Source organism: Haemorhous mexicanus, chromosome 11, assembly GCF_027477595.1.
Source record: "Haemorhous mexicanus isolate bHaeMex1 chromosome 11, bHaeMex1.pri, whole genome shotgun sequence".
Lineage (NCBI taxonomy): Eukaryota > Metazoa > Chordata > Aves > Passeriformes > Fringillidae > Haemorhous > Haemorhous mexicanus.
In genome coordinates, this window is record NC_082351.1 from 9666246 (window position 1) to 9692045 (window position 25800).

At 41.9% G+C, this 25800-nt stretch overlaps 1 protein-coding gene across 4 annotated transcripts in view; it reads right to left on the reverse strand.

The window, feature by feature from the left end:
* Positions 1-25800, reverse strand: part of POC1A (POC1 centriolar protein A) — a 44527-nt gene that overhangs the window by 2519 nt on the left and 16208 nt on the right. For 3 of the 4 annotated variants that reach the window (XM_059856321.1, XM_059856323.1, XM_059856324.1), the window contains 3 exons: positions 23877-23945; positions 22567-22662; positions 9594-9734 (listed from right to left, as the gene is read on the reverse strand). In XM_059856321.1, the coding sequence (XP_059712304.1) occupies positions 9594-9734; positions 22567-22662; positions 23877-23945 (306 nt within the window). The remainder of the gene's footprint in view (positions 1-9593; positions 9735-22566; positions 22663-23876; positions 23946-25800) is intronic. The other variant, XM_059856322.1, reaches the window with a different exon arrangement.

Consider the following 25800-nt stretch of genomic DNA (forward strand, 5'->3'; position numbering starts at 1 on the left):
AGCTGCTATAAGTGCCATATTGCAACTTGCACAGAAAAGCTCCTTTATTAGCAGCTGAAAGTTTTACAATATTTCCATGCTGCTATTTATAAAGCAAGTCATTCTCAGGAGGCAAATGAAACTGCACCCATTCAACTCCTGCATGCTTTTGCTATGGCTTCTCAAAGATAATAAACCAGCAGTTAAGCCAAGGAGAACACTGTTAGCCAGATCCAGTGAGGATTCACCAGAGCCCAGTTTGCACTCTGTGGCAGGATCTGGGCTTCCTGGTGTGTAAGGAATTCAGCACACATCTCCATTACGCACCAGGGAGTAAATGCTGGATAATTTATTGAAGTCCTGGCTCAAATTGGCAAAAGGACAACAGCTTAGGCTTAAACAAGAAAAAAAGACCAAGCTATTTATTTCTTAAGGAGTATTTTTTGACATTGCAGTAATATAGTGAGCATTACTATGGGCACCAGAACAGAACACAGGAATTTTTCACAGAAAACTTAAATTACTTCTACCAACACTTCTGGCAACATTTGTCTTCATTTATTTTCACAGACTCAACATTGAAAAAAAACCAATCTTCTCTTTGAAAACATTAATGAGAAACTATGGAGAAATAAAAAGTTGCCTCAATTTACTTAAAAATTCTGAGGAATATTCACTCCCATCCTCCCCCAGGACACCTGAACTGAGACACCTAGTAGTCATGCTTGCTTACCTGATGCCAAGCCCCTTATGCCACTCCTCCATGTTATTTTTACAACCCAAATAAGAGTGATTTGGGATGCTGTTCCAATACGCTCTCATTGGTATCTTTTCCTCAGCCCCTCTTAAACATGTTTGATTAAGCAGCAGAGACAGCTCAAAAGCCACTGGCCTTAGAGCTGAAGCTTCTGCAGCAGCCCTGGAGGGGCTTTTGAGGAGGACAGATAAGGGGAACCGGGTGCTAATGGAATGCTAAAAGAAACCAGTTCCATCAGCATAGAAGGAAACCTGAACAGGAATCCAGAGCCAGGGAGCAGAGGTCACCAGCAAGGCTCTGGATCAGCAGTGGAGCCCAGGAGAGATCCAGCCTGCTAAGGGCTAAAGCAGGACTTAGCCTGGAGCTGGGGGCAAGGGCACAGAAGGGTGGAATAACTAATGCTCACCCTGCTCAGGCACACTCTCTGCAAGGCCAAAGGTGCAGCACAGGGCCTTTCCAGTATGCAGCCACAGTGGCTCTGAGTTAGCCATGGAATAGCACAGGGCACAGAGAACTGCCTGACTGATCACCAATAATCAGGGAACCCTCCCAAAAAGTACCGACACAGCAGTTCCTCAGATAAGTACCAACAGCTTGGCTGAACCTACAAGGGATATGATACTGCACAGTGACTGCACCACATACATGTTCTTGGCTCTGTGCAGGAAAAATAGGACACTTGCATTTCTATTCCTGTTTCTTCATAGCAGAAAATCCCTCTCTCCATTGATCTCAAAGGAAGCAGAAGTAGTTTTCTAACTTTACTTAAAAAGATCCTTGAAAGTTTCCTCCGCTGTGTTTTATAAGCATATGCTAAAACATTTTGCAGAGCACTAATATATCAAACAGCTCAAAGAAAAAACATTACTTCTGCCTCTTCAGATTTTTCTTCCCTATGTGACATGGTAATTTATGAAGACAGCATTTTCTTTTCAATTTATTAAAAAAAAAAAATCACCCACAATAAGCACACAACAAATGCAGAAGTTTGTAAGTTTCTGCACCCACACTTTCTCCACCCCACTGTGTGGGTACAAGGAAGAATTTAGGGATTGATGGTTTTTAAGAGGTCCATTGAAGACTACAGATTGCCCATAGATTTACAGAATGGGACTAGCCACGTTTGACCTGGAGTTGCAGGTTACAGAGCTCTGCCCTCTGTAACAAGCATGAACAGTGCAGGTGTGTTTTCAAAGATGCCCTGCTGCAACTTCAGGTGATTTTCCCTAAAATTAGCAATTTCAGAGCCCACTTTACCCCCAAACATGGCCAAGAAGTACATGTGAACTGCATCATAAAAATGCTGCCTTAGCATCCAAGGGGCAGCCAGGTAAATTAAGCTTGGGAGCCCTTTCTCTAAACTAATGCAATGAGTGAAACTACCATGGGAAGGGTTTGCACTGGGGTAGCCCTACCCACCTTTTACAGCAGGAAAAAAAACCTTAACTCCCACCACTAATCACAGTTTACAACTCCAAACTGCAGCTGCAAGATTGAAAGGCTCATGGGAGAACTTATGCAGAGAGTTCAAGCACGAACCTGTCTGGCAAGGACAGCTTCTCCTCCTCCCATACCATGCTGGGCTTGCCCCAACATGCAGCCAGTGCCCCTCCACGTCAGCAGCTGCACCCGGACCCCCAGAGCAGATCCCTGCTCTTACCAAGCACACCTAAAGAGAGCTGGGCTGCTCTCCTCACATGCAAATCAGAATTTAACAGCTCTGAGATGGCACCCAAGCCAGCTACACACCTTCTGCACCTCTGAAGCATTCTCAGAAGGGCTGGCAGTTCAGACTGAGTGAGGAGCTAAGTCTCATCTCACAGCAGAACAAGGCATGAAGCTTTCACAGAATTAACACTTTATGTAGCAAACAAATGCCTGCAACGACCAGCCTTACTCCAGTGGTCAAAGCCTTAACCTCAGAGTGGGTTTTGGTTTAAAATAAAATGTGGGGTATTTCTAACAGAAATTATAGTTCCTCATGTGCTCAGACTAAAACAAGATGTGCTACCCCAAACACTTAAAATCAGGTCTGTAGCTCCTCACCATCTCAATGGCTTTGAAGGCAAACTCTAATGTGAACTCTCACAAAGCCTATTTGCATGGAATATTTCACACCAGGCTGAGTTAGTGAGTGTAGACTCAGCACTATCCCATTCTCTAATTCAGCACCATGAATTTTCCTGGGTTTACTTTGTAACTTGCTTCAAATTCTACAAACTTTTATTATTGTTCCTACAACACACTAAGCTCCAATGTGGCTGGACAGGAACATCTTGGTCAGTGCTGCTGCACAGATTTGAGTCAGGAAGTCCCACAGACCCCTCAATGCAGGTTTTGCACATCCATCCAAGGTTCACTGTGGAGTGACATGGATTAGGAACACAGGACAATGCCTGCAGAAGGACAAATGCCAGCACTAGTCTGGCCTCATCAGGATCTGCTTAAGTTGTGTTGCTAAACAACCTCCTTGTCTGTTCTCCAGTGCAGGGCATTAGAGTTCATAGTCCCATCAGCTCTCTTCATCCACCATTCAGACATCCATTACTGATGACACTTCAACAGTAAAGAATTTTCTCTGTTTAGCAGCCTGAAGCACTACAAGAAGGAAATGGTTACTGAGAAAACTCAAAGCCAGTGCTCAGCTACCCTCCCCTTAGTATTAAAATGAAGGTGGTGAGGCCCTGGCCCAGGTTGTCCAGGGAAGCTGTGGCTGCCCCATCCCTGGCAGTGTTCAAGGCCAGGCTGGATGGGGCTGTGAGCAACCTGGCCTGGCAGCAGGGTTGGAACTAGATGAACTTCAAGGTCCCTTCCAAACAAACCATTCTATCATTCTCAGCTGCCATCTCTCCTTCCACCCTCCCAGCACACCTCACTTTCTGCAGAATTACCTGAATTACAGTTTACCAACCATTTCACTAAATTATAGGAGCAACTTTGGTGTAATGTACAGATCTCCTCCTGCGGTTCTCAGCACAGCAACAAGTGATGACTTGCAATGCTCACTGTGTTTTTTACAGTAGGAAAACCACACAAGCATACACAAAAATTCCAGTACCATCCAGTATTTGCCAGAGCAAGCAGCACGATCGGTACCAGTATCACAGTGACCAAAGGGCTCTGGAGTACAGAAAAGGTTGTCTTTTGTATTAAATCAATCCTAGCTACAAAAATGAGCCACAGACTCTGCCAGTTTCATCCATACAGGGTGGAGACAAAAGGCACACAAGCCCGTTGCAACTGAGTCTTTCCATTTACAGCCCGCTGACTAGAAATGTTTCCTCACACGTTGCTGTTGCTTTAGTTGTTGTTGACAGCTGATCAGCCAAAGCTAAACTGATGGCACTTACATCAGATCCTGCACATTTCTACAAGGGAATGGCTGATGGCTTCAGAGCAGCTTCCTTGCTGCAGAGCTCCCAGACCTCTGTGGCTGGGCCAGCACAGCAAAAGGAGTCAGAAGACTCCCAGTTTAAAAAAAAAAAAAAAACCACAGCTAGTCAATATGAGCTACAACAATGTCCAAACATGCACCATGACAGCAACTGCACAGTACAGAGGTTAGAACCCTGAATGACCAGAGGTCTTCCCCAACCATAAAGACTTCAAAGCCTTCCCATATCCGTCCCCTGCCTCTGAGAGGATGCAAATCATTCACCTAAATGTACTCAGCTGCTGGTATCCAATAGCTGAATAACAACTTATATTAATCTTCAAAGTCTGCTTATGAAAACAAATTGTGGGAGGTGTTTAATATTCCTTCCCATTGAAGGAAAATGGAAGGTGAAGGTCCTGTGAACATCCAGGCAGAGGATCAGCACTTCTGAAGAGCCAGCCTTCAGAGAGTGCCCCGCTAACACAGCAACATCCCTCAGAGTGCATTTAATTTAAGCAATCTTAGAAAGGAGAAAAATGCATTTGCATTAAGATTTTATAAAAAGTGCATTTTGGAAGTAAATTTCAGGGGCAAAAAAAAGTTGCTCTGTTAAATGACACAGAGGCAATAACCAGGGTACTTAATTTGTTTTGAGTGAGAGATCAAAGCTACTGAATCTCTAAGGGATGGGTCTGATTCACAAGAAATAGCCTCTATGTCTTTTAAATTCAGATTTAAAAACCAAGCTCATCTGACACAACACAGACTTTCAGATGAGAACTTTTTTATTAGTGTTTCAGATTTCAAACTATTTCTCTTGGAGTAAAAATTACTTGCAGTGTTCTCCTGTATATTGGGAGAAAACTGCAAGTAAGAGAAAACTGGAGTTCAGGTCTTGAGAGCACCACAGAAACCAAGATATTTGTGCACAGAAAGGCAGAAGCACTTGGGACATGATCCCCCCACCAATGCCAAATATTTCTTCTTTATTTAAAGCCACCTGAAGTTATAAAGCATATATTTTACTAATTTACATTCAGCACCTCTCAAAAGAGAGACCACATTCATCCCCCACCAACACAGGCTTGAGACCACATCTCAAAAAGGAAGTAAAAATTTGATTTTACTCGCTTTGATTACTAAGCACTAGACACACACATATTTTCAGCTTTAATTAAAAAGCAAGTTACTTGTGTCCAATTCTTTTTTTATGCTAAAAAAATAATTTAGAAGAATTCCTTCTCCGCCTGCAATTTTTTCTGGAGTGAAATAATCCTTTAATCTCACATGAGCTAGACTGTCCTTCAGTTCAGGCTTTGGATTATTTTACAGATTTATCAAGTCTTCTCCATTTCACTGGGTTGTTTTCTCCCAGCTTCAATGCAAGATTAGTTTGGGGAAGCATATAAAGCCATTTCCTGTGGGTGGATTATTGCAGCTATTTATGAATTTCTATGCTAACCTGGTTCTGAACTCTTTCTTTGGAGAAGACATCTTCCTTCCCACATAAAACCAGCAGCTTTTGCCTCAGTGCCTGCTGCCCACAGATGAACAGAGTGAACACAGCAGCTGGAGGTGTTTGGAGTGAGGACAAGAGCACATTAAACTGTTTGAAGATGATCACTGCAAATGCAGCCAAGACAGTTACTCAGAGATGATCTTTTCAGAAGGGCAGCTCAGCTGTAAATGCAGGAGATGCACCTGAACCAAGCAAATCTTTGATATCTGCTACATTTTTGTTTCAGCCAAAACACACCTTTCTGTGCCAGGCTATCCAAGAGAGAAAATCACCTTGTTTTCCCCTTGAACTTAAATACTCACCCTAACTCTTCATATAGGCACTCAGATACTGAAATCCAGTCCTCAATGAAAACAAATAAATTGATAAACAGTTTGCATTTTCATCCTTTCCACATCTCTGAAATGCCAGTAGAGGATTTTTAAACACTGAGACACTGACAAGAGAATAAGCTGCAGGAAAGGGACGAGCAAAGCATCAGTATCATACATTTATTATTCTCATCTTCCTCATTCCTTTGCCAGATGTGAATTGCCTGCTTTCCTACAGAGGGGAACAAGGGCATCTCAGTAATCCAAAACTACTGGGAACAACCGGCTTATGTCCAGGTCTCAACTTCACTCTTCAAGGCAGCAGAATTATTAAGCATATGCTACTCTCCTGAAAAAGAGCCATGTAAGGCCAAACACAAACTGCTGTTAGGAAAAAATATGAAGACCCTGTCAAGTCACATTAGCCCAGTTTCTCACAAGTAAAATGAAAGAGATCCTGACAGAGCTTTGGGGAGGAGGAAAAAGGTTTCATTGAATTAAAGACCAATTGAAAGAAAGTTGCCAAAACTTTAAATAACTGAATCACATCAATAACATAAGAATGAAGATTAGCAAAGCTTCTATCCACTCTCATGGTTACTGCTAGCTGTGATACACAACAGCCACTGGATTCTTTTGATCTGTCTCTCTCTGATAAGAACTGAAGTGCCTAGCTGAAGGAGCAAGTCTGCTTCAGTGTATCCTCCTGTGCAGGGCACAACACCTCCACAGCCTCAGTGATTGGTGACTGGCTGGAAGAGACCTCTGAATTGAACAAAAACAATCTCACTCAATCAAAGCACATGACACCTCATTTCATCTGGAAATCTACTGCCAGCAGAGGGAAGGTACTAATAATTGGTGATGCAGCTTCAAGTGTGCAGCTCAGAACAAAGCTGTGTGCTGGCAAGAGATGACAGCCCACAGCTGATGTCTTACTATCACCTCTTTCAGCAGAAATTGGAAGTATTTTCTCTCCTTCCCACTTCCACATGATACCAGGTTTAAACCTTGAAATGACAGCTACAGAAAAAAATATTAGGAAAATAAACTGGGCTTAGATCTGCATAATTTCCCCAAGTAGTTTATCACAACTTTAACCTTCCCCCACCGGTACTTTACATGATGGCAACACAGCCTTGCCTCTACCACAAGAACAATGAACACAGGAACTCAAGATATCACATCAGAAATTAATCCAAGCTCCCACGGAGCTAACAGATTAAATTCCTGAGAAGCCCATGGATGGCTATATCAATAGGGGGTTTCTGGAAATGTCACATGCTCTTTCCCTTCAAGTGGATGGCCCTGCTTATGCCCTTAGAGCTCTCCTGAAACATGCAATACTCGGGAATTATGATTTTAACAGAGCATTAAGGAGCATCTTCAGCCCTTCTCCAAGAAGAGAAAACAGCGACACCTGTTAAGTGGTGTTTATGAAAGCTTTCTGTTGTTTTGAAGAAGCAGTGGTGTCCTCCTTTCACAAAGAAGTCAGCAGGCCCAAAGCTGACACGCATGCTGGTTTGAATCTGCTGCCTGCAGGGAGCAGCACTCATTTGTGCTTTGGCAGAAATGCCTTGGAAAGACAACCAGCCCCACACCACCAGAACTGCTTCCAGTTCACTTGGATCTCTGCATACCACAGCTCCTACCAGAGAACAGCCAACAGCATCAAAGAGGGGTAACAGTGGCTCTGCTGGAGCTGCATTCCTTTCTCCTACCAACCCAAGCTGGAAAAGTCAAAGTTCAGACATGCAAGTCAGTGCCCTCCACATCTGCCTTGCTACTGCCCACATCCCTCCTCTCTGAGGCGCCTTCTGCCTTAGCCCAGGAATGAGGAATTCTTCCAGGCTCATTTGCTGAAGTTTCTTTGGTGTCTGTGTCACTGCTACATATCAAAACCTTGGCATGAAAGCAGCGTGTCAGGAACACCTACCTGTACAAATGCATTAAAATGGTCTTAATACAACATACACAGAGTAGAACCAATGGGAAATTAAGTACCTCAAAGATGGTAAAAATGCTACAAAAAAGGTAAAAGGTTGAAGAACACAGCTACTCAAGGCAGCTTTTTGGTCTTTTACTATTTCAGGGCTACTTCCAATTTTATCCTATAACTTACTAATTTATTCCTCCCCCACTGATCTCAATTTCTCTTTCTGCTAGGTTTAAAACAACATTTAGAATTTTCTACAGTTACACAATATCTTCAACAGAGATATTTGCATTGCTTATATTTAGGTTAAATCCCACACCTACTGTTTACTGCAATATTTGCCTCCTCTAAACACCTATGAAGTTGAAAAGGAGCCATTACACATCCATCATCAGAAATGTGGATGCGATTAATGTAATGAAAGATAACAATCACATTCCAGGCTTACTAGGGAGACGTAAAAACAGTATTAAAATATTTTGTGTATACACTGGCTTGCTTTTTACTCAGAAGTATAAGGGCCCAGTGTCACACAAGATTTCCCTCCCCTCCTCCAGTGCTCAGTGTTTTAAAGATCACAGCAAAAGTGCTTTTTTGCATTTCTGCCAAGTGAACTTAAATACCTTTTGGGTTTCATCCTACACTATTTTAGACTGCTTGTAGTTGTGGCATGTTTTTTAATCCTTAAAACAGCCTTCAATCTCCTGCTGGGCCCTCCAACCCATCATCTTACACCCTTTGACAAGTACTTTGACAAGTTAACTCTCTCAAGAGCAGAGAGCTAACTCAGACTACTAATCAGTATGGTGAACACCAAGAGTTTAAGACCTACTTGTTCTTCCTCAGAAACAGTATTTAAACTCACAGAAAAACCCTCCCAACAGATTTTTTCATCTTACCACCATAGTCTCAGCTACAGGAAACCTCCAGTGTTTGCCATTCCTTACTTTCCTCCCTGCTTTTCACATACCTCAAAAAAAACACAGTGAAATTCAGGTCCAGCCCAACAGAAACAGTATTTCTCCACAATGAGCAAGGAGCAGTTTAGTGAATCAAAAAACACTTCCATCCCAAAATTCTTATAAAGTAAACACATTCTGTGATGATCACCATTCATGGCTGGTTCTCTTCAAACATTGCTTATTGACTCCAAGAAAGAACTGTTTGTTAATGTTTTAGCAAGGGATTAGTTGTTTGTAGCTGTGGGTGAAAAACATGTTCCAGCAAGGAGGCACAGAAGGGCCCAGACTTGTTGATGGGAGGAGGATTCTGCAGAGATTGGACTGTGTAAGTGAATGCTGGGTGGGGAAAAGGAGCAGGATCTGAACAAAGTTCACCTATGGGCTGTGGTATAACGGAGGAGGGAAAAGAGACACAGATTATTCACCAAAACAGAGTTGTTCTGCCAACCACTCCTTTAGGCATCACCTTAGATAAACCCTGGCTAACAGCACAGTCTATCAGAGCTGGCACCAGCAGCCTCTACCACGCTGCAGCACAAAGAAACTGGGGAAGAGCAGGGCCTAAGGTGGAAGTCAGCATGAGGGAACTGATAGAGAGAAGCTGAGAAGCAGATGATGAAAGACTTATCAAAATACTACTAAAAAGCAGAGGTTTTGAACCAGCCATATTATTATTCTAAGAACCTATTGCAAAACATTCCCATTTCTTCCAGTCACAAGTACCTTTGTCAATAACAAAAAAGCAAACCATACCTGAGTCAGAACATCCAGCTGTCCCATAATATGCTCCAGGGTATTTGCAAGACTGGCCTCCTCCTCTTGCTGCTCATGGGTCCTAACAGAATCCTGAGTTTTTGTTTTCTTATGATGAATGCCACCATCCATTTCTGACTGCTAGAAAAATAAACAGACATGATCTGCTATTGCAATGCAAATAACTGCACAGGGATTTCTGTTCCATGGAGTGTAAACAGTAAAGGACAGTTTATGCTGGGACAGTCTAGGCTATTAAAAACAGGCAGAGGAGGAAAGGAATTGTTCTTGCCACAGCTGGAAAAGGAAAAGCTTCTGCTGACTTGTCTGCCTGCTCCAGGTGGAGGGTGGTTTTGTTGTTTTCTGGGGGGGTTTTGTGTGTGTGCTTTTGTTTGTTTTTAAACTACCATCGGGAAAGGCAAACCTTAGATAAAAATCTTGAAGCAATCCTGCAAGGTTCAAGTTTTCTATGTGCAAAGAACTTTGGTGTGCTCTTGTGGCACACAGGCACAGACTACAGGTAAGTGAAGACTTACTGGAGCTGCTCAGGGAAGCACTGCATCCCAACGACAGGAATTAAGTAAGCTATCCCAGAGGAGTCTGATTGTTTCACTCCAATAGTGAAGTTAAAGCCTCTCTCCATGTTTGGTAGTTGAAAGTAGGCAAAGACATTGTACCATAGTTAAGTTCAGCAGAAGCAAGATGTCCCAATATGCATTGGAACTGTTTTGATTAAGTAATTTTAATTTTGTTTATATCTTGAACTGGTTTTCCTCCTCAACGAGATTAAGAACAAGTTTACTTTGAAGTTTCAACTGTTTTAGTTATGCAAGCTTGAATATTTCATTCTGAATAAATTAAGTTTGAAAAACACAAATAGATCTCTACTAAAGAACCTATTCTTCTTTCCTTTTCTTTCAAAATGGTATCTTTCTTGTAGAACAAACAGTATTTGCATTGTTTATCTGCAATATTGCCATAGAAGCAGTACAAAGAAGTTTAACTAAAGGAGGCAGCCAACTGGTTAAGCAACTGCAGACTTCAGTTTCTCAATTTACACCAATGGACAAAATTTGAATTGAAAGCCAAGATCACAGCTCTCAAAACACTTCTCCATAGCCAATCCCTGGTGCAGCTCCATTCCCATGCACTTATTACTCACACAAAGTTTACAAATCAACAAAGCAAGGAATTCTAACAGATTGAAAAACAGTCTCCAAAAGTTCTTCCACATGTACTTTTTTTAAGTTGAAATGAAGATTTGCCTCTGTGTCTTCTCTCCCATGCAACAGCAGGCATGCATTTCTCACCAGCACAGTACTGATTTACATGCTCCTTTCTGTATTTGATGCCAGATGTGCGCAGATGTGCAAATAAACTGCAGCAAGAACAGCTGACATAACTTTAACCACCAAACTGTTCAGTACATCATGAAGATATTTATATGCATACAAAAAATTTCATATATTTAAAAAATATACATAAAACCCCCTGTGCTGCTGGGAGCCACTGACTGAGGCCGCATCAAGGCTCCCAAGGCTGAGATCCAGCTCAACAACACAGGCAAAACATGCAATAAGTAGCACAAGAAGCAGAAATATGAGTACCTAGGGAAGGTGGAGACTGGAGGGGGGAAGCAAGTGAAGAAGAAATAAGAGGCTGCAGCAGTAGCAGCTTTGACAGGAGACAGCCTTGCTGCTGGCCACCAACTGCTAGTCAGTAGGAGCTGACCATTCTTCCAGACCCTGCCCACCAAACCATCCTCCTACAGCTAAGCCTCACATGGCCAGTTCTGCATAAGGAGCAGGAAAGAAGAGGAAGGTTTAAGTGACAGCTGCTCCACAGGGATCACTGTGCTCCACCACAGGCCAGGGGTGCAGCTGGGTATCAGGTGGTACCAGCCTCACCAGCCTCTGCTAATTTCCTTCCTCCCACCTGCTTGAATAATTGGGATTGTCTACAGGCCCCTGGCCAACACAGCCCACACTCCAGGCCACACAGCATGGGAGCCATACTCCAGCTACTCCTGTGCTGCAGGAAGCCAAAGAGCCACACATTGCTCACTGATGCACTGATTTTCTCAACTGAAATATGTTTTTGCAGAGATGAGATCAATCCAGTCTTAAAAACCTGCTATTTGCTGCTTAAATTTAAAAGTGAAAACAAACAAAAACCACAAACCACTGCTTTTCAATAGGTAACTAGCATAAAAAAGCCATTTTCTTTCTATTTTAAGGCTGACTAGCTTATGCTGATGATGTAACTTCAGGCCAGTCAATCATGGCACAGCAGAAATTTTAGTGAGCTAACGCTGCATACAACCTGCACTTAAAAACCCCAAATGATGATGAGCTATCCTCTTCAAAACCCATTAGAACAAGCTGACTCACAGAGCAGAAAAATGACTGTAGCAACAGATTTTCTCCATCTATCTTTATAGCATATGTCAGACAGCTTTTCATAAAAAGCTTCAGGGTTGAACTCTGAGTCTATATTCTCTTTGTTACAGTTCACAAAGTGTAAGAGTCTGGCAAAGGCAATACTGCAGAGATGTTCCCACACTGATGCTTTAGGGGTCAGGTGGTCCCTCATCATGTCAGGTTGAAGCCAGAGCTGTCAGATGCCATATTCTGCTGCTCACCTCACAAGCTACGTACCACTCCCACGAAAAGCCACCTCCAGAAAGGCCATGGGGGCTCCTGAAGAAAACAGCCCCAAGAACAGAAATACATCTACATTTAAAAACAGAAACATGACAACATGGCATACTGTCCCAATTCAAACACTACAGCTGCTTGAAAGGGTCCTTACTGCCCATCAAGAAATCCCATAGCTGCAGCCTTCAGCAATGAGGTTCTGAGTTAGTGCCTGTGTCTAAAGCAGGGACACAGCCAGCCAGCAAATCACCACTGGGTGACTGCAACCACTTCCAAAAAGGAGGCTTCCAGATGACCAAGGTCTTTCACCATTCGGTTCTGGCAAGTGTGCACCTAACTGAGGAAGAACCAAATTGCCTCCAGACTGAAACATTCTCAAATTTTGTAAAAGCAGACTAAATCAGCTGCTGTTCCCAAGAATGAACAAGAAAACCCTTAGAAACATACAGCCTTAGAGAGACTCCAGGAGCCCTTCTAATGACAATTTATTCCATCTGAGCCAGCCCTCAGGAATTTAAATTCTAAAAGATTTAGAAAAACATTGCAAAAATACAAAATTGTGTCAGTCTCAGTACCAATGGCCATTATGACTACAGGCAGTGACATCTGTGCTCTCATCTGACTCACCTGTGGGTGAAGTGCCAGCTGAATGCTGGGGACAGGCACCAGAAACAATGGCACTGCTGCAGAGGTTTAATTCATTTCAGTCAGAGTTCAAGTGTACAATTTATTTGGCACAACCAAACAAATGTCTCTGCCATTAAATATCTTATTACAACATCTGTGTATTACACCCTGGGAGTAGAGCAAGGAGCAGCTGAACATTAAAGGAAGAAGAGATGAGCAGTTTCAGAATACAATACAGATCTCAGTGACAAAGGGAAAACAGAAGTGATTTATTTATAGCAACCACTTAAAGACAGCACAAGGCAACTACTTGGGGGAAGGGGAAAATTAATCAGCCTTCATTCCAGAGGTCTCTTACTGAGCCTCTTATGAAAATTGTTCTGGCTAAACAGCATCCTGGCCAGCAATTACAGGGCTCATCAGGGGTTGGGGGACAGGTATGAACAACACATGTGCATCTGTAGTAAACTGCAGGAGACAACTAAAAAAATGCCATTTTGCTTCTTAAATGGTGATCCTCAGAAGAGATATTGATACAATAACCACTCACCTCAGTTTTACACCTACTAATAAAATGTAGGATTCTTATAATTCAGCCCAGAAGAAATATTTCTTCTCCCTTTTCCTCACCTCTCTGCACTGGATGGGAAGAATTGAGTGGTGTGAAGGGGGTGGGTTCAACTCTACCTTTAAGTCCTTTTCAATTAATTAACACAGTGTATTTACTCTTTTGAGGGTTTTGTGTTTTGGTATGGTTTTTTTAAGACAGTGTGATGTTGCCTAGAATTAATTTTCAAGTATCTAGAAAGACAGCACACCCCTTAAACAACACATACATCCAACATGTTCAATTCAACACAGACGTTCAATGTATATAATTCCCCAGTGCAATCAAATTCATTATGTTAGCTGAAAAAATTCCCCTAAAAAGAGAGCAGCAGCAAACCCTCAAAGGTGCTGTATGCAGTTCATCTGAACCCCAATTCTACTAATCCAAAAGAGAGAGAGAAATACCTTTAAAAGTCTATTTTGAGGTGTCATTTTCACTACAGGTAAAATACTTTAAATGTGTTCCCAAAGAGCAACAGTGACATCCAGTGGAAGCACATCAGCTTCAAGGTAAGCTCCACAGGAAGGTCAGATGGAGTACACTGTGCTAGATAGAATGGCTCATGAAAAGCTGAGAAGTACCTCAGGCCTCCCTGCTGCACACAAAGTACCATTGACTGAGCACAGGCACATTTCTCTGGCCTGGAAAGGCATCCCCTTTTCAAGGCAGCACTGAAATTTCTGAAGCCATCACATTCTTCAAGATGCACATTACTCCCCATCTACTGTCCAGACCAGCATAGGCTAACAACTCAGTTTAGGACACAAATTAAATTAGCTTTGTGAAACAATTTATTGACCAATCTATGCTCAACTCTTATGTCAGAATTCAAGTTGCAATAATGCAGGGAATTTGGGAGGGAGAGAGAGAAAAGAGAGGGCAGGTTAAAAGAACATTGCCTAGCTTTTATTTTTGCTTCAGACAAACGTTACCTTGGGTTTGATGCAATTATTTACGCAAAACCCTCCTCCCTACTGGTGTTACTAAAATACCATTAAAATTTGGCACCTCTGCTGTAACAGCCATATTTCACCATAGGCCAATAAATATTAAGTTCCTGATAAACTCAGGAAGAAATAAGAGTTAATAGGGACATCTCAAAGCCATTTAAATCCCAAGGCACTCCTGTGCCAAAGCCTAAGTGAGGCACTGGCAGGAGGAGGCGGATGAAGCAGGCTCGTGTATTTTAAGTGAAACAGCATCAGAGCATCCAGCTCTGCTGACCAGAATGCCCGGAAGGACAGAAACAGGGGAAGAGCTAGTGGCCAGCTAAGGGACTCAAAAATGTACAAAACAGCCTGTCCATACAGAGAAGGCTGCACTTGGACTGAAATTTGGATTTGCTTGCAGAAATACCAGCATTCTATCTGTACAAGTGACCCTCTCTGGCAATCTCCAGCCAAGAACAGGTCCTCACCAGAAGGCAAAAGCTGTTCCCACATTTCAGTGTGACCTTGCTCTATGCTTCAGTGTCTATGGGTCCAATTTACTTACCCTATAGTCTGTAAGTGTCACTTTTTAATCAGGACAGACAGTAGTACCATCAGCTTCAAGGTAACATTGAAGACAAATTGGAGCTTGGCACATAGTGCATTTCCAAAAGCACAAAAAGTATTCATGTGAAAAGTGAAATGAGAAATAGTAATGCCAGACACTGAAAGCCCAGTGACAGATAAAACTTAATGACTACCAACTGCTAAAAAAAATAAAGCAAGCCTGTATTTCTTGAGAAGGAAAAGCTAAGGATGGACTTCAACATCCTTAGATAGATTTATGTTTCCTGCATTCTATCTCCCTTAACCAATATTCCCCTCCCATCAGTCCTAGACTTTCTTTAGGAAATAGGAAGAGGTCCTCCAGAATTCAGTATGGAATAATCAAGCTTTACTGCATAGGTGATGCTAAACTGTCTAACACTGCTCCTGGAGAATAACAACAACAAAAATTTCAACAGAACAGTTTTGTGTTGAAACAAGCCATGATAGGAACAAAAACCTAAGAATGAAAATCACTTGTAAGAAATGTCACCAAGATTTGAACTGCTTCTTTCTGGTCCTGATTTTTGAAGAAAAACTCTCAAGAAAAGGCAGCCAAACATTGAAAAAAAGTGTTTATTCTCAGCCTTGGGTTGTCCAGCTACAGGTTCTTTTACACCAAAAGCATCAGCCTCCAAGGCAAGACACACAGTGATCTCCTGAAGTGGGAACAACAGTTTCCAGCTCATTCCCTTCATCAGAATAATTTGCCTTCTTCCACTGAATTAGGTATACACACATTGTGTAACATACAAACCTATTTTGTTACTTATATACCTGTATAAAAATGCATGCCATGTATATGTTAATGCAGACACAGACACACTACAACACATGCACTTGTTCTTACTCCTTCTTGAAGTATGAATTTTAGCAGAAAAGTTCGAGATCTTAGGAACTTTTAAAGCTTAAGCTAACTTCATCCATCTCCGAGCTGGCACAGAACTGCAGCTTGAAAAAAAACTTTAAAATCTTGCCTCCATCTAGCTTCTTTGAATTATGACTCAAGCATTAAAACAAGCCACATACAGCAGCAACCTAAGTGGGAGAATTTACATTAATTAGCCTGAGATGCTGAACTTAAAAGGCAATTTTTATTCTGACCAATAATGACTTGTCAGGACTTGCCTTATTGTTCCAGAGTCGAAGAACAAATCTATTCACTGTAAGATGACAGAAATTAAAAGCTGATCCTCTTATTTCTGGAAGAAATCTTGTCAAATCAGAGCACAAGGGAAAGCAGTTGTAGCAGCACAGCTGCTCCATCCACTACCAGGCAAAGCTGGTTGCAGGTTGCTGCAGTCATTCAGGCCCCTTGGAAAGCCAAGCTGAGGGTGCTGCCTTTTCCTCTCTCCCACGTTTTTCACCAAGACACTCCTCCTGTCACTCCATGCCCTTGTCCAAAGACCCTGTCCAGCTCTTCTTGTAGTCCCCCCTCAGGTACCAGAAGGGGCTCTAGGCTCTCCCTGGAGTCTTCTCCAGGCTAATCAATCCCAACTCTCTCAGCCTGTCTCCACAGAAGAGGTACTCCAGCCCTGTGATCATCCCCGTGTCCTCCTCTGGACCCACCCCAACACATTTTTCTCACGTTGGGGCCCCAGAACTGAAGGCAGCACTGAAGGTGGGGTCTCACCTGAGCACAGCAGAGGGGCAGGATTAGCTCCCTCAGCCTGCTGCCCACAGGGCTTTGGATGCAGCCCAAGACATATTTGGCTTTGTGGGCTGCAAGTGCACATTGCTGGGTCAAGTCAAGCTTCTTGCCAACCAACATACTCAAGTCTTTCTCATCAGGGCTGCTCTCAATCTCTTCTTCTCTGGTGCTGTTTAAAATCTGTTCCCCCACAAACCAATTACAAGGCCACATCTCCAAACAGGCTTAGATAAGTGTGTTTCCTTTAATAAACGGAGAGGCAGCCATGGGTAACCCTCTGCAACTACCCTGCTTGAGAAGGATGTAGGGAAGAGCTCCTGTGATCAATCACAGCAAGGCTCCTGATCAACCCTACAAAGTTTCTGCTCGCACAGCCAAGTAGGATAGAGAACAGTGGAAACACCTTGAGTACTCATCACACTGTTTTTCTTTTAAGTAAACAATCTACCTACCTATTCCAGGAGGAAGGCAATTGTGCACCAGACTAAAGCCTCCTGGAGTGGGAATCCTCAGAAAAGTAAGGTGATAGCAGATGGGGAAAAATCATCATTTTGCAGACCACAAATTCACCATAGACTGAAGTTTGAATCCCTGCTCTTGAACACAGGATCCCTCCCTTATAATGCTTAAAATTACATAAAGAGAAGGGGGTGGAGAAGGTGTAAACAAAAACTCACATTCACATCCCATTGCAAAGAGCTGCAGCTCTATGCAACGTAACTGATTCCCAGGAAAGAATTTCACAGGAAGTAAAAAAGAAAAGGTACAACAGGATTCATAAGTATTAACAAATGCCAAAATTAGATACAGTTACCAATTTGGAAGCCAAAAGGTCATAAAAAGAGGCACATCTGGCCTATGAGTAATTCAGAAGGAATTTGTTTACATAAGAACAAGCTGACAGGATGAACTGCTGCAGTCAGCACGAGACCATGGGCTGAGCACTGGAGGCACCCGAGGTCACCAAACAAACCCAACCAGCAAAGGAGAGAGGTGGAGTCAGCTCTGGACATTCAGTTATGGACTTCAGACAACTTCACGATCAGATCACATTTTCTGAAATTTGCCTCCAGTCCTATCCAACAGGACCATCTGGGATAATTTACCATTGAAGAAATAAGCACAGTCCAAGGCCTGAAGAAAGCTCTAAACCCAGCAGCATCAAAAGAGTCTAAATGTCTGTATTAGCTGAAAGACACATCTGAAGAGTCACAGGCTGCTTGTTTCTAAGTCCTTTCTGCTGAAATGCTGCTCTTACCAAGCTTTCCTTTGTGAAGGTCAGCTATGCCTAGAAATTTCATATCTTCACAACTAAGTGCCATTTAACTCCAGAAGAGCTAAGGATATTTAAAACATTTGTGTTCCTGAATTTCAGAAGAGAATGTCAAGAGGACGGTTTTTTTGGCAAGAGAATGTCAGAGGACTGTTCCTACTTCTGGCCATGTCTCCCAAATTGCCCTACCAAGGGATTACCTCTTTCTGAGTCTGTCTGAGGTACCTCAGCACAAGCAAGTTTTAAGGTATTTTTCATTAGAAAGTTATATACGCATGCTGAGGCTAAAATCTCCTCATAAGCCTCCTCCTTTGAAAGTAACACTTTGTACAGAGTTACACCATGCCAGAAGGTTTATGTTTAAATCTGAGCAAAAAATCTATATATCAATGCATATTTCCTGTTTTCCATAATAGTTCATAAAAAACCTGCCTACCTACTTAGCTTATACTACAATGCTTTCATTCACCATTTTCAGTGTTTAGATAAACAAGCTTAGATAAACACCCAAGCACTAACTGTCCATGTGACATCAACCATTCAGCATTTGCTGTGACACTTTACCATACACAGCCTTCCTGGAATTAGTAACAGCAGCAAATCTGTCCCATAATGAAACAAGTGTTCTTGCACACTCACATCAGCTGCAGCCACACATGCAAAGATTTCCTTGTGCCTGTAAAAAAACCAAAAAGCTCACCACCAAACCCCCAAAATAAAACATATTATCTGCCCTCTCTGGAAAAAAATAAATTTATGTCGAAGGTTTTCATAACTTATCAGAACAGGAAACACATCCTCTGATCTGATCCTACACAACTTTCACCCGGACAGACCTAAATGCTTAGTTCCTGACCCCAGACAAGTATAAAAGCTTATATTTTTGAAATCAGCTGCAAAATCCATTCTCTCATTCTGACTTTTCTTTAGGTCCTCACCACTCAGTATTGTAGCATAAAGCATGAATTTACCCTTTAGATTCTAGATCAAAGCAAGCACACTCACAGGATCAAGGCACAGGACTGAAAGACTTCCTTTCTTCCCATCTGCTTCCCACTGCACACACCAGGAGTGTTTGCCCTGTACCTTGGATTTCAAGGTGATTAGGCAACATTTTAAAGCAACAATTGTTAGCCTGTAATTTAAGAGCAAGCATTTATTGCAGAGCTAATACTTCTGATCTAACAATTACAGTCTCACATCTATGCTTACATACTTAGAACTCACTTCTGACAGCTTCAGTTGTTTATCACGCTTTCACATCTCTGTTTTCACACCAGCTATGACTGCAATTCTGCCCATGCTGTCCCCTTCTCTTTCATTTGCATTAGTCCTTGCACAGATCAGTTCTACTTCCAAAGCAAGCTGCATCTCCCAAGCCTCTATATTTACAGAAAACACAAGCAGGTGGGCAGAGCAACTTTGAAGTTTCTGTCCATTGTTACAAACATGTCCAATAGCCTGATTCATCCTGAACTTAAACCAACTGCCTGAGAAACCAGAATCTTCTAAAGGCTCCAGTCTCCCTCTGCTTAGGGAAGTGAAAATTGGTTTGGAGCAAGTTTGTTTTTAAGCTCACCAACCTTAACAATATTTCATTACTCTTACCCCACAGCTTATTTAGGATTGGTTTTCCTTCCTATTCAACTTGATGACAAACTAGTTTTGATGTCTGTATTCAGTTATTCTTTCTTGCATGTTAGTCAGCCTCTCTCCATGAGAAACCAGATACTGCACTGAGTGGTTTTACACAGTCACTGTTTTCATTAATATCTGTGCCTTCACAATGCCTAACAAAAAAAAATTGAGCTTTCCTTGGAAAAATATTATCTTGGACTTAAGGGTGAAAACAGATTCAAGATGTGTCAAGAATAGTGTTCATGTATTTTATGGGTACCAAAACTAAATAATAACCCATATGCCTATTTTAAATGTAATTACATCCTGAAATGTCTGCAAAATCTCAGGATTATTAAATGGGCAGAATCCTAGCACACTAACAGAGCAGTAGAGAAAGAAGTAGGTTCACTTTTCATTGAAGGAAAAGGTGACCTTGGCATGAAATCAAGATCTGCAGGTGGCAGCTTCAAGTCTGAATTTGACAGAAAATAACTATTTCACCTACCCAAAACCCACCAAAATAAGCAATTCACTATTAAAAAAGCAAGCATTTGGCTCAAAATAAGAAAGAAATTAAAAAACAGTGAAATTTAAGTCTTGCAGTGAGTGGTAGGAGTGGTAGTACTCTCAAAGAGCCCAGTACAATCTATTTCTAAAAGATACAAGACATGACATTCACTTAAAAGAGGAGACTGATATGAGTGTATAAGTTACTATGGAGCCAAGATCTTCATGCTCAGGTTATACTTAAAATAGAGAATGAAGCCATTTTCAGATATCAGTTTCTTTTTAACAGCAAAGAATATTTCAGATCAATTCTAAATTTAATCTTAACCTAGAGTATTCAAATGTCTCAGAGGACATTATTTATTCTTCCCCTCCTAACGTTAGCAATTTTAACTGCCTTAATCCAAGGATACAGTACTAGCTATATTTTGCAACTCCTGTGCTGCATGCCCAAGCCAAAGCTTGCAATTGGATGGCAGTTGAAGAAAACTGCTTCGAAGTAATTTAGGACCCCAAATCAAAATATCTTTCTGCTACATGATGGAGCATGGATTCAATTCTGCCTCTGCAAATATACAGCACCTGGGCCAAACCAACACATGACACCTTAGAACACAGAGCGCTTTGTTTCCTACAGGCTCTGAGCATCACTAGAGCAAATCCTGTCAGCTACCAGCACATGACACAGATTTGCCTGCCAGTGGCACACAAACAGCTGGTCCCAGCAGCATCTACTGGATGATTGGCCAGGTAAACTCTCCTCCACAGGGGAACACTTGTCTTGGAGGGACAGATGTTCAAGGTGGTTAGGCATTGTTCAAGGGATTTGTTCAGCAGCTCCCTTCAATGGACATCTTAAGAGGTTTTATAATGAAAAATTAAGTTTTAGAAGAGCTCAGGCATTTTCTTCCTTTCTTTAAAAGACTACTGGATAAGATGCTCTGGCAATAACAGCAGCACAGAGGAGGGCAAATTTACCATCCTTTCTATTAGCTGATACCGTGTCTGCATTTTTTAAGCCATTAAGCATGCAACAAACCAAAAGTGCCTTTTTTTCCCAGAAAGGATCTATCTATGCTGTATTTCAGCCCAGTATTACACTATGCCATATTTTAAATTAAAGCAGATGGAGTTCAAAGCTAGACCAGTTCAATAGGCTAATAAACAAAGAGGTCATTGGACTGATAGTTTCATAGCCTGCATAGCTTTAGAGTTAGAACAGGACGGGAGGAACAGGAAGTAGTCAGATTTAGCCAAAACCAGCCAAGGATCAATAAACACTTTCACCTCCTTCCTTATGTGACTGCTCCCTCCCATGCTCTCCCACTAACCTCCATTAACCAACCTCAGGTTTTGTTTGCTTTCTTCACACAGCACTCCTCACAGTAGGGCATCAGGCTTAGAGCTGCAAACTAGAATCTTGTTCATCCCAAAATACTGTGGCTATTCCAGTATCTCCAGCAATGGACTCAAGCCATATTAAATAAAAACACCAATGTGCTTGAGAGATAACTTTGCTGCCCCAGTAAAGATAAAAATTGATATGGTCAAAGACACTGCCAGAGAGCAACAGATTTTGCCTAAAGTTTGCCCTTCGGCTGGGGCAATGCCACTTATGCACAGACCCCTGGTTCACAGAAAGCCTTTCAGTTTACAGCTCATGCTGAGCAACATTAACTAAAAATCAGCCATGGTAGTAACATACAGCAAAATCCTCTAAGTATACCCAAATGTATCAAAAATATCCAGAGATTGACAAGACAAAATAAAGACCTTTAAATGAATCACCACCATGCGCAAAAATCACAGCTTTTACGGGCAGCAGCTTTCAAGGGTCACTTTTGTAACAGCCAGCATCTGATGCACTGATCTAAGTTCCACTCAGAGCAGTGCATCACTGAATTGCTCAGCTGCTGGATTTATCCTCAGGTACAGTCAGAACTCAGAGGTCTCAACACATGATTCAGGGAACAGATATGAACTAATGTCTCCAGGTATTCAGGAAAGAAGCTCCAGTACAATATGTCACCTATTTGTCATGTGTGACACCTACGCGAGGCAATTTTTTTTGTCTTTGCTGACTGTCAGTGAAAAGATATCATGAATTCTATTTTCAGGAGTGACACCAGCCTGAAGGATTCATGTCAGCTAGCAAAGCCAACTTAAGTTGTTGCTTACATCTGCTTTTTTGGTGAGCTATCATTCATGTCATTATGAACCACACATTCCTAAACAGTGGCTGTTACTAAAAAACACATCTATACATGCACTAAGTTTATCTTCCTTTTAAGATCATTACTTATTTCATAGGGCAATTATATGTAAAGTTAAAAACAAACAATGCAAGGTTAGTTAAAAAAAACAGGTGTCTTGCAGCTCAAATAAACAGCACAGAAAGATGATTCTACAGTTCAACCACCTAAGTCACACACGCCAAGGCTGCACCGAATGTACTGGAAAGGAACTCTCCACAATTACTGGTTGCTGACCTACCCCAGTGCCATGGGTCCCATCCACACTGCTGCTGTATTTCTGGGGTTTCACTACCTCACCATAATCAGCATCAAAGTTGGTCTTCCACACCATCACCTGCAGAAGAAAGTTAACTCCATTAAAATTTCCCATCTAAGTTTGCTTATAGGTCATTTTTTTCAACCCTTCAGAGAAGAATCAGCGAATCCACAAGAAGTTTCCCTAGAAGAGCTTTGTCATTGATTAAATTAAAGATGTTGTTTGTAAATATGCTACTAAATACAGACAGTTTAACTGAGTTCTCAATGGCTAAGTGACCTCTTTCAGCATTCTTTGGGTCAAGAACATCATTAAACTAGAAGGACCAAGAGAACTTCAAAGCAACATGAAGAATACACCATTAAAACCACAAATATTTTTAAATACTGTGCTCAGCATTATAACATTTATCAACCACACTCCAACTCAGTCACTCATTTATCATGAGACTCAGAGGAAAAGGAAAGTTAGAACCAATACCAGCATTAGAGATCTTAAGCTAGTTTGTCAGCTGGACACCAAACTTAAATCCCACTTATAGGCCTCTGCTTTCCATAACACAGTACTGATTTCAGAAAAGAGGCCTCTGACACTTAAATTACTTCAACATATCAAGAGGAAATCCATGGAGCAAACCTCTCAGCAGTGACTTTACAAGTCTAAAAAAGTTGAAGAGCAATCAATCCAGACAGCTCATTTGGTTATCAGAAAGAGCACTTATTCTTCATTTACAAATCTGCATCACTGCTTTGCATAAAATAAAAGCAATTTTCTTTCACTGTTGCATGGTTAACCAACAAGGCCATTCCAGTGTGCAACAGGGAAAAAAAAAAGGTGATGTTCTTAACGAATAGACAAATCTGTCTCTTCACAAAGGTGCTGCTAAGATGGGCATTGCCACCTGGTCCAGCCTGGGGATTAGCAGCAATGCAACACAGCTCTTTGAAGACTGATGATCCTTACTCAGACCACTACTTTGGGTTGAAGTCTGTGTCTTCACCAGGGCAACTCACCATGCTAAAACCAGGACATATTTGCAGCACAGGCTAGGCTGGTTTGCAGTTTGGCAATTGAGTATGGGTTTCTTGGGCTACATGTCTTATATTACCAGCAAAAAAATTGGGTTTGACCTCCAGATTTTTGTTCATAAAACAACAAGTTGCTTCAGCCTGGTCCAGACATACTTCATAAAGGTTACACTTTTGCTTTCCCCATTGTTCAACAGACAACAAAAAGCAGCAGCTTTTAAGGAAATGTGAATCTGGATTATAACTCAGAAATTAATCAGGTACCTGTTCATCAGAACCTCCAGAGGCAAATAAGTCTCCATCTCTTGAAAATGCTACACAGGTAGCTGGTCCCTGCAAATACATTTAAAACACAGGTTTAAAAAAAAAGATAAAAGAAAATGAATTGTTACAATGTTCCATTCATTACAGCTTTAAAAGCTATTTATCATTTGACATCAGCAATCTAAAGGCAAAATTTGAAAAGCTCTTACCTGTCAGGTAAATGGGCCATGATTAAGATGCTCAGCTTGCTGGCACTTACCGTTTCCCACACTTTTGACCCCAGTTTAAGACACCCACTTTTCAATATCCATGGCAGAGACAGGAACAAACCAATTTTTACATCACCAGGCTTTTTCTTGTTCCCCACAAACATTCCCTCTTCACTTTACAATTAGAAATTTCTAAAACTCCCGTTCATTTATTAAAAGTGTTGAAACAATGAGGTTTTTGTATAGGAAGCTGGCTTAAACTGCTTTTCTCTTCGTAGTCTGATAGGAGAGATGCCAGAGCTAATGTATCCAGGATCACCTCTGCACTGGACTTGCATTTTGAAGAAGCCTCATGCTTAAAACACTCAGTTCTGAGGGACTTTAAATGCTGCTGAGTGCTACAGCCCACCTCCCACACCACACACCTATTTCAATGTGTTTTCCACCTTCCAGCAAGCACACAGGAGGATGCACATGGCAGGCTGAGACAGGAGCTCTGATCTGCAATCAAACAGAGCTGAGGAATTGCTACATGTGTTTGAGCCCAGGCACAACAGACAAACTGTTCTGCTCAGAGTAAACAGCTGGGAACCCAGATCCTGGAGTTTTATGTCAGCTGCTGAACACATTCCTCTGCAGACTGTTCAGCAGCAGGGGCAGAGGTCAGAATGAGAACTTCCAGAGGCTGCCTATGGAGCTGACTGGCTGGAGAGGGTTTGAGGAAACACCAAAAACAAACACAAAAACAACCAGAAAAGCCACAACAACCACCAGAAACCTCCACCACTGATCATCCACCTCCTGACAGAGGCATTTCAAGTAAGACCATGTATCTCAGAAGGTAATTAAGAAGCTTCTCCTTCTTCCTTCCCTGTTGGAAGGACACAATTCTGAGTCCACATCCTTCCAGTGGACATTGCATGAAAACCTCACACCCTTTCTTTGCCTTCTTTGTAAAAGTGAATTCAACATAATAAATCCCGAAGATAGACAAATACCCAAAGATTGCATATGAGATAAGCACCCAGCTCCCACTGCAACCTGTGCCCCACAGTCCTGTGGGCTTCCAAATATGCTGGCACAAGGTTATGGCAGCAAAACCAGAGCCTTGCTGTGCTCAATCCCAGTGTGAACAGTTTTAGCTTCCTTAAAACACATAAAGGTGTTTCCATATTATCATTTAACATGCAGTGATTTCAAAATGTTTTGAGGCCTCCCATAGCAACACCTCACTAGAGAGGACTTGCCAGGAATGCTCCAGTAGCAGCAACTCCAAAGCGCAGGCGCAGTCCCTGGTGTGACTAAGCTCACTCACCTGACACAGCAATAACTAGGGTAGATAATTCAGACCAAAGACACTGCCATCAATCAGCTGAGACAAACTGTGCCTCTGCCTTTATTCCCACCCACTTACCCCAGTGTTCAGCTCTCTAACCACGTGTCAGGAATGGAGGGTCTAAAAAAATGCAAAAGTGAAAGACAAGCAGTAAGAAAGAGCAGAAACAACCTCACAGCCAGAAAACTGCAGTGGTGAATACTGCTCCAAGATAACAGAAGTTGAGTACAGAAGCTGCTCTTGGACTATAATAAACCAGTCAGAGTTAGTAGGGCAGAAACAAATTTAAGACAAAGTGTTCAGGAACAAGCATAAGCGAGGAACACTGGAAAGGAGCAGTGTTTACTAAAAATATTTTTATCAGTCTAAATATTTCAGT